The sequence below is a fragment of the Echinops telfairi genome, unplaced genomic scaffold (assembly GCF_000313985.2).
Source record: "Echinops telfairi isolate 266 unplaced genomic scaffold, ASM31398v2 ScPeMD7_7457;HRSCAF=8495, whole genome shotgun sequence".
Taxonomy (NCBI): domain Eukaryota; kingdom Metazoa; phylum Chordata; class Mammalia; order Afrosoricida; family Tenrecidae; genus Echinops; species Echinops telfairi.
The window spans coordinates 16,237,256-16,246,469 of record NW_022111357.1 but is presented as its reverse complement, the minus strand read 5'-3'; the positions used below and the strand labels follow the sequence as shown (position 1 = coordinate 16,246,469).

Sequence of the window (9,214 nt, the reverse complement as noted above, 5' to 3'; positions counted from 1 at the left end):
CAGGGGCGGGGGTGTTTATTTGCAGCTGTGTAGGAGGTTTGTTTTAAAGTCTTTTAGGCTCCGGGGGAAGCCTCCCCCATCTTAGGAACTGCTTTTGTGGGTTTTTTCCAAGCTGCTCTCTCCGGGTGTAGGTAAAACCTCGTGGTGCGACCCTGGTCGGACCCACCTAAGTCCCTAAACTGAGGCGGTGGGTGCGGGGAGGCAGGGACCACCTCGCTCCCGCTCCTCCGGTCCACCAGAGGGCGCCGCGGCCCCGCCTTTTCCTTCCCGGGATGCTTTGCGCCAAGTCCCTTCCGCGTGGGTGAGTGAATGTGAGAGTCAGCGTTCGCGCCGCGCGCGCTGTTCGTCTCCGCCGCTCGGCGCCCTTATTTCGGCTGCGAGGGGCGGGCACGCGCGTAAAGGCATAGAGACGGGCGTTGAGCACTGCGGCTAGAGCGTCGCGGAGTCGGAGCCGGAGCCCGAGTCGCGCGCTGTGTCTCCGCTGCGTCCGCCGAGGCCCCAGAGTGTCAGGGACAAAAGCCGCCACCGCGCCGCCTGCTCCCGCCGCCGGGGCACATCCGCCGTCACCGTAGCCCTGAGGAGAGTCCGCCGCCGTCGCTACCTGCGAGGATCCGAGAGCCATGTCGGCCAGCAGCCTCTTGGAGCAGGTACAGGCCCGGCCCGCATGCCTCGGCCATTGTGTGAGGCGAGAGGGAGCCTGACTAGGCCCGGGCCCGCTGCCCCGGCCGGGCTAAGCCGAGGCGGCGCCCCTCGCGGGCCGGCTATTGGGCCTCCTCGGCCGGCCGCGCCCAGCGCCTCGCCCTCAGCCCGCTCTCCCCGCTTCCTCCCGGGTCTCAGAGCCCACCGGCCGCGCCGCCTCCCCTCGCCTCCTCGGGCCCCGTTTTCCTTCCTTGTTCCCTTCTGGTCGCCCGAAGCCCCGGCCCCGTCGCGCTGTGGATGCCGCGGCGGCGGCCCCCGCTTTTTCTCCCCGGCCCCCCGGGCCTAGCGCTTTTCCCCGCCTCCCATGTTCAGCCTCCCCCTCACCACCATTCCTGACGCCTCTCCAGCAGGCTTGCTCCTCTCTTTTCTCTCGGGCCCAGCTTTAATTGGTCTTTTCCTTTTCCATGCCTTCTTCGGACAACCTGCTGCTCGGCGACATTTCTGTGGCCCGCAGAGACCAAAAGGTCAAGGAAACAAAGGTGAGCCCTGCGCCGCCGGTGGCCCCGGGCCGGGCGGGGGACTCGGAGCAGTGGGGGCGGGGTCTCCGGGAAGCGCTCCCGGGAGCAAACCTTGCGGAAGCCGCCTCGTTTGCAGGTGTCTCCCACTTAAGTATTTGACCCCTTCGGTGTGTTCTGGCAGCTGGCGAACAGCTTTTTCGGGAACAAGGAGTAATTCATTAAGGCTGGGGGTGGACTCGGTTTTGAAATGTCCCAGGTCCTTAGTTTCCTGTAGGTCTTAGAAGGCCTTTGTTTTTCACCCTCGTGGATCAACACTCTGGAAGTACTCACATGTGATGGGGGAGGGGAAGCAGGAGGGAATTGAAATCGAGAGGAGCCAGTAAAATGACCTTTTTGATCCACTTGCTCTGGGTGGAGGGAGACATTTTCACTAACGAAAGTTGCTCTGCGTTCACTCTCAGCTATAGCCTTTTAAAATGCAAGCTTACTTGCTTTGTTAACTAATACGGGTTTTCTCCCAGTTTAGCATATATATTGGGCTAATCTGGAAGGGGATTCGAGGGTTTGAGACAATCCTAATTTGATTTGTATCCCCTTTTAGTGCAAAACGGATCTGTACATCAAAAGGATGGACTAAATGATGACGATTTTGAACCTTACTTGAGCCCACAGGCAAGGCCCGTGAGTAGTTTAACTATTTACACGTCCGATTGAAGTGGGTAATATGCTAGTCTTCTTTTTCTGCTCTATCTCAATCTGATTTTCAAAGGATGGCTTGCTTAACATCTGTTAATTTGTCATAAAAGTTACTAAAAAAATGTTATGGAGACTGTTAGGTTCCCATTTCTAGTGCCAGCAAATGCCTTGTGTTGTTGAGTGCCCTTGAGTCTGTTCCACTCAGCAGCCCTATTTACAATAGAATAAGAGATTGCGTGGCCCTGCATCGCCCTCACAGTCTGTTGAGCCACTGTGTCAGCCCATCTTGAGGCTCTTCCTCTTTTTTGCTGATCCTCTACTTTTTTTGGATGTACTTCTCTACGCACTGGTCCCTCCTGATAACATGCCCAAAGGTCTTACGTCAAGGCCCTAATTACCATCCTCCTTTCAAAGCCACATTCTGCTTGTATGAAAGGGGGTGGGGCTAGGGGCCTTTAAAAAGTTCATGTAAAAATTTCCTTTAACTTTTAATTCTATTTCCCTGCAGACTTTTTGAAAACCCCCTTGTACTTTTTCCAAGACAGATCTCTCTGGCTTGTCTGGCAGCCATGATACATTCAATATTTGTTGCCCAAACCTTATTTCAAATGCATCACTTCTTCTTTTGTCTTCTATTCATTGTCCCGCTTTTGCATGCATATAAGGCCACTGAAAATATACTGGCTTGAGTATTCCTTAGTCTTACGTTGCGTTTTAACACTTTAAATACAGTATTGATTTGCATTTAACAGGTTGGTTAACCTCACCCCACCCCCACCCCCAGTGAGAATATAGTAGAGAAAACGCTTTTTATAAGGCACTTAAAATGAATGTTGAGGAAAAAAATGTAAATTGTTAAATGTAAAACTCAGTCTTATAAAATCATCTGAACTTTAAGCAATGCTGTAAAACTAGTTGCCGTCCTTTAGCTTGGTAATTAGTTAGAGCAGTGGTTCTCAGCCTGTGGGTCTTGACCCTTTTGGGAGTTGAAGACCCTTTCACAGGAGTCACCTGATGCATCACACTAGCAAAATTATAGTTACGAAGTAGCAACGAAAATAATTTTATCGTTGGGGTTACCACAACATGAAGAACTGTATTAAAGAGTCGCGGCATTAGGAAGGTTAAGAACCACTGAGTTAGAGGGTTCTTCGATTACCAGACGGTTTTGCAGTCAGGGTACTTAGCTCAATTTTGAGTTGAACTGTATGTAGAGACCAACTTTGTGTAACAAGGTCAAGGGTGACTGAGATTTTTGTCCTTTAATTATCTGCTGTTTAAGGTGAAGACTAGTTGCATTTAAGTTCTTACACTAATGTGTACTGGCATGTAGTAACTTGTTTGATTCAGTAGATGTTTTTATTCTGGTTCTCAAAAAGATGGCCAAAAATTGTAGTTGATAAATAATTCCTCAGATTGATAGGATAAAAGCACATTAGAAAATAGCACTTCTAAAATATCCTAAAGGATCAAGAAGCTTATGGAACACTGTGGCAATTCCTTTCACATGTAGCATGAATTATATTGGTAGCCTTGGATAACTTGATATATTAATGCATGCTTGTATTTGAACCTGATTTGTTGCCCAAAAGTTTCAGCTCCCCTATATAAATATATCTGCATTGTAAGTATAGAAGCCACCTAAGAAAGTGATTGCAAAAAAGTTTTTGCAGAAGACAACCAGTTAATCAGGAAAGGGGGGAAGGAAACAAATGAACTATGAATAGGTTCCTACTGTTGAAGTAGTTTGCTTACATAATCATTATAACAGTGATAGTGGGTGCATTTAAAAATATAATTCTAGGTAGTTCTTGTAAAACATTGTGTAATTCAGACTTTGTAGCTCATGGGCATGTGGTAGCCTGCCAGTTCAGGTGTAGGCATTCAGCTCTATCTTGGCATAACCTATGGTATTAAATACATTTGGGGTTTCTCTCCGCCAAAGCTTACATGTCTCCTTAAAAAAAAAAGTTTGAAAAAATACAAACCTTAGTTGAACAGAGGAAGATAATCTTTGTCTGTTGTGGTAAACAGTAGATGTAGTCCACAATAACTCATCTACATTTAATCAATTTTTTATTGCCTCATGGTGGGATACTATTGAAGGCTTAATCCACTGATTAGGATTTTCTTTACATAATGCATTACTTGGGTCTGTTTATTTCCAAGAAACAGACTACCTATATTTGAGAGGATATGCATTGTGTGAGAAAGCTTAATTCTTTTAAAAGGGAAAAATATTGGCAGAGAAAAGCACCACTGTTTTATCAAACTGCATTAGTTAAAAATTCAGTTTTGTATTTTAGTTGCACAAAAAAAGTACTATTGACCTTGGTAATAGAAGCTTAGGTCTTAAGGTAGTTGTCATGGTCATCCAACTCTCTTAAGGATATAATTTCTTAATGATTAGTTAATAGGTTCTTAGATTATCAGAAAGGTCTTAGAATTAGGGTGTTGGAGTTGTATTTGTATTTAAAGACATCGCCTTGGTTTTAACTCTTGACTTCCCACTTTGAATTACCATGTGAGTGGTAGAGTGTACAAAAAGTTAAAATACTATTCAGCTAAAGAATAATGGAGGTTTTGGAAAGTAAGCTGGCATCTAAGGTGAAGACCAGTTGCATGTAAGTTCATGTTGCTGGTGGTTTTTATTTAGGATGTTTGTTTTTTTTTTAAGTTATGTATTTACACATTCTACTTTTGATGGGCAAAGTATGTGCATTTCATTTTACAATCTTTAATTTTATAGGTGGAACAGAACACAGGTAGCAACACCAGCACACACCCCCATCCTCCCAGTTTTAAATTCTCTAGAAACCACTACATTTTCTTTTCCAGTTTTAATTAGAAGCATTCATTGATTCCCCTAGATGGTTTGCCAAGAGGCTAAGTGGATGTAATGAACCTTATTTACTGGTGTATGGTTGGGAATGGCTAGCCGCAAAGATCCTTAAGCTAGATCTTCACCTTTCATTTTGTTGGGAAACTTGGCACTTTTGTTCTGCCAAAATTCTTAAATTTAAAGTGAATGATTTTAATTGAAAACATAATCTCAATACTTCTATAGAGCAAGTCCTAGACTATTGATGAAATGCCAGATTCTCCCTTTTCAGGATCATAATGCTAAATTTAAGACCCATATATTAGTGTGTATCAGTTTAACTTTAAATGTTTAAACAATGTCTTAAGGTATACAAATACCAATGACTTCATGGGAACAGACCATTTGAAATGTGACACTCCTTTTTCATAGTAATGATGAAAATAAATGGTGGAGGGAATATCCTAATTGTTAGTTTTTGTATCTTTGTTTAATTTTAATTTATGTGCTTTTTTTTTCTCCACAGAATAATGCATATACTGCCATGTCAGACTCCTACTTACCCAGTTACTACAGCCCCTCTATTGGCTTCTCCTATTCTTTGGGAGAAGCTGCCTGGTCTACTGGGGGTGACACAGCCATGCCCTATCTAACTTCCTATGGACAACTGAGCAACGGAGAACCCCACTTCCTCCCAGATGCAATGTTTGGGCAGCCAGGAGCCCTAGGTAGCACTCCATTTCTTGGTCAGCATGGTTTTAATTTCTTTCCCAGTGGGATTGACTTTTCAGCGTGGGGAAATAACAGTTCTCAGGGACAGTCTACTCAGAGCTCTGGATATAGTAGCAATTATGCTTATGCACCTAGCTCCTTAGGTGGAGCCATGATTGATGGACAGTCAGCCTTTGCCAATGAGACCCTGAATAAGGCTCCTGGCATGAATACTATAGACCAAGGGATGGCAGCACTGAAGTTGGGTAGCACAGAAGTTGCAAGCAATGTTCCAAAAGTTGTAGGTTCTGCTGTTGGTAGTGGGTCCATTACTAGTAACATTGTGGCTTCCAGTAGTTTGCCTCCAGCTACCATTGCACCTCCAAAACCAGCATCTTGGGCTGATATTGCTAGCAAGCCTGCAAAGCAGCAACCTAAGTTGAAGACCAAGAATGGCATTGCAGGGTCAAGTCTTCCACCGCCTCCAATAAAGCATAACATGGATATTGGAACTTGGGATAACAAAGGTCCTGTGGCAAAAGCACCCTCACAAGCTTTGGTTCAGAATCTAGGTCAGCAGCCAACCCAGGGGTCTCCCCAACCTGTAGGTCAGCAGGCTAACAATAGCCCACCAGTGGCTCAGGCCTCAGTAGGGCAACAGACACAACCATTGCCTCCACCTCCACCACAGCCTGTCCAGCTTTCAGTCCAGCAACAGGCAGCTCAGCCGACCCGCTGGGTAGCACCTCGGAACCGTGGCAGTGGGTTTGGTCATAATGGGGTGGATGGGAATGGAGTGGGACAGTCTCAAGCTGGTTCTGGATCTGCTCCTTCAGAGCCCCACCCAGTGTTGGAGAAGCTTCGATCCATTAATAACTACAACCCCAAGGATTTTGACTGGAATCTGAAACATGGCCGGGTTTTCATCATTAAGAGCTACTCTGAGGACGATATCCACCGTTCCATTAAATATAATATCTGGTGCAGCACAGAGCATGGTAATAAGAGACTGGATGCAGCTTATCGCTCCATGAACGGGAAAGGCCCCGTTTACTTACTTTTCAGTGTCAACGGCAGTGGACACTTCTGTGGCGTTGCAGAAATGAAATCTGCTGTGGACTACAACACGTGTGCAGGTGTGTGGTCCCAGGACAAATGGAAGGGTCGTTTCGATGTCAGGTGGATTTTTGTGAAGGACGTTCCTAATAGCCAACTGCGACACATTCGCCTAGAGAACAACGAGAATAAACCAGTGACCAACTCTAGGGACACTCAGGAAGTGCCTCTGGAAAAGGCTAAGCAGGTGTTGAAGATCATAGCCAGCTACAAGCACACCACTTCCATTTTTGATGACTTCTCACACTATGAGAAACGCCAAGAGGAAGAAGAAAGTGTTAAAAAGGTAACCAGCTTATAATTCTTAAGGTTTTTAGGGAAGGGGGGGAGGAGGAATGAATAAAAGGTAAATCATAAGTAAAAGCCATCTAAGTTTCAAACATCATAGTTGAAGGCAGCATAATTGGTGTGCTTGAACCCTAATATGAAAGAATGGGGGAATAGGAGAGGGCAGAAATGTGGGGCTTAAGATGAGGGAAGGGGAAGACAATGCAGAAAATCTTGATGCAGAGATGTAGATAGGAGGTGAAAGGTGAAGCCTGACTGAAAGTAATATAAATGGTAAATTTGAAATGAAAGCACTGTAGAAATTTAAGTAGAAAGTGATTTGCATATGACAGGAAAAAGGTCCTCGGTGGACATTGACTACCTTTGGGCTAACTGGAAAGCTTTGGTTATTTTCAAGAGTCCACGTGTCATCATGTCATGAAGTCCTGAAATCACCTTTTGACCTTCCTGTGGCAACTGGACATGTGGAGAGAGAGGCTTTTCATTATTCTTGGTCTTTCCATTAAAAAGTCAAATGTGTATGATAAAAAGCTTGGAAAATTCAAAATCAGGAAATACTGTTCTCTTGCTCTTAATATTTTGTATAGAATCCCTGAAAGGGGGCTTTCTAACTGTTAAGAAGTGGGGAAAATGTTTTCTCCATCCCCCAGAATCTTTGGTGAAGTGATGGAGAATGGATTCAAACGAGTTAGTGTTTGCTCTGTGGGTATTGAATGAACATAAACTTGAGAACCTTAAGAGGATGGCAAAAACTGGTTGGAACAGATCGATCATATGTTAGTCAAGAACTTCGTCCAATCAATGCTGACTAATAGCGACCCTATCCGGTAGAGTAGAACTGCCCGTGTGTGTTTCTGAGACGGTAACTACTCCTTACGGGAGCAGAAAGTCTCCTCGCCTGAGCAGGTAGTGGTTTAGATTTGCTGACTTAGCAGTTACAGCCTAATGTGTAACCACTGCACTACCAGGGCACCTTTAGTCAGAACTCAGAAAATTAAATGTTCGAAGGAAGTAGATGAAAACTGGTTAAGGAAAAAAGTTTTTCTTAACGCTAATAATGATTGAAAGAACCCTAAACTAAAGCTTAGTTTTTAAATGTATGGATTCTAATGAGTCTGAACTCACTTACATTTGTCATGCATTCATAGGGATCCTGGATCTCATTGTTAGGCGGCAATGAAAGTGTAAGCTTTACGTAGGAGAGTTCTTTGGTAGATCCCCCCGATTCCTCGAGTAACTCCCAAGTGTATGATCTGCTAAAGCAGGGTGATCGCCATGTTAACTCTCAGTGTGTGCAGACAAATCAGAAGTTGACATGAAAACATTGGTTATTGAAGTTAACTGTCAGAAAACTTTTTTGATAGTTCTTTAAAAATGCCCCTCAAAAGTTTAGCACTACTGTTAAATTTAAAATCTAATTCTGTGGAAAAAGGATACTGCGCTTTTTTGGTTCTTGGAACATGAAACAGCTTAATAGTTAATTATGATTGTGCTTTCCTTCATCTTTCAAAGTCTCCTCCGTCTACATCTTGTGACTAAAACACCAGATGAAGACAGATTTTCTTTTAAAAGAATGAATGCCACATAGAATAAACATGTTAGCATCAGTAGGGAAACTTGGATTATAACTGCTCATTTTTAAAATATATGCTGATCAAGTCTGTAGTAAATTCTGTAGTAAATAGAGCGGCTTCAGGTAATAATTGAGCTTTATAAGTAGGTGTGAGGTTCAGGTTGGTATCGATTAGTTCTTTTAATATTAGTATAATCAAAGGTTAGACATTTAGGCTAACGACTATCTTTTTTCCCTCAAAACCATTTGATTAATGAATATCTTGTTCTCAGGCTGGTGAATAAACCACCAAGAAAAGGCTTCGATGTGATTATGCTTGTGTCAGATTACTTTTTAGTTACTTTCTGTAAGAAGAGCTGCTGGGGTTTCAGGAAGGTCCCTGTGATTGCTTCTAAACCCAGTTACCATTTCAGTCAGGATTGCTTTACTCCTCTGTTGCCCACTATTATCCCTAAAGTTCTTACATAACCGGCTGTGAACTGTTCTTCCAGTCTTTATGAGACCTTCAGGACCAAGCAGGCTTAATGAGAATGGGAGTGATAGCTCACTCATGGAGGTGTTTGTCTCCCATGTTATAGAGCGTTTCCCTGCCTGCCTTTATGTTATTAACAAGTCTGCAGAAAGTCTTCATGCCAAATGGTGGGGGTGGTGGGGGTGGGGATGAGGGTGTAACTCAGTAAATAAGTAGGGAAATGCTTGAAGAAACTTCATCCTGATGATGTCACAGCTGTTCTAAAGTTTCAAGATTGGGCGTGTTTCTTGGCAGAACAAACTGCAGCAGAGCTAGTCATTTTTAACTAGTATTGTTACTGCCTGGCACCATGTGATCTAATAGAACCTTTTTTAAAAAAA

At 44.0% G+C, this 9,214-nt stretch overlaps 1 protein-coding gene across 1 annotated transcript in view; it reads left to right on the top strand.

Annotated features, from left to right (window-relative positions):
- Nucleotides 1–333: 333 nt before the first annotated feature.
- Nucleotides 334–9,214, top strand: part of YTHDF2 (YTH N6-methyladenosine RNA binding protein 2) — a 36,813-nt gene continuing 27,932 nt past the window's right edge. The window contains exons 1-4 of the mRNA XM_004705050.3: nucleotides 334–647; nucleotides 1,154–1,178; nucleotides 1,759–1,838; nucleotides 5,201–6,787. Coding sequence (XP_004705107.1) covers nucleotides 621–647; nucleotides 1,154–1,178; nucleotides 1,759–1,838; nucleotides 5,201–6,787 — 1,719 coding nt within the window. The 5' untranslated portion in view covers nucleotides 334–620. The remainder of the gene's footprint in view (nucleotides 648–1,153; nucleotides 1,179–1,758; nucleotides 1,839–5,200; nucleotides 6,788–9,214) is intronic.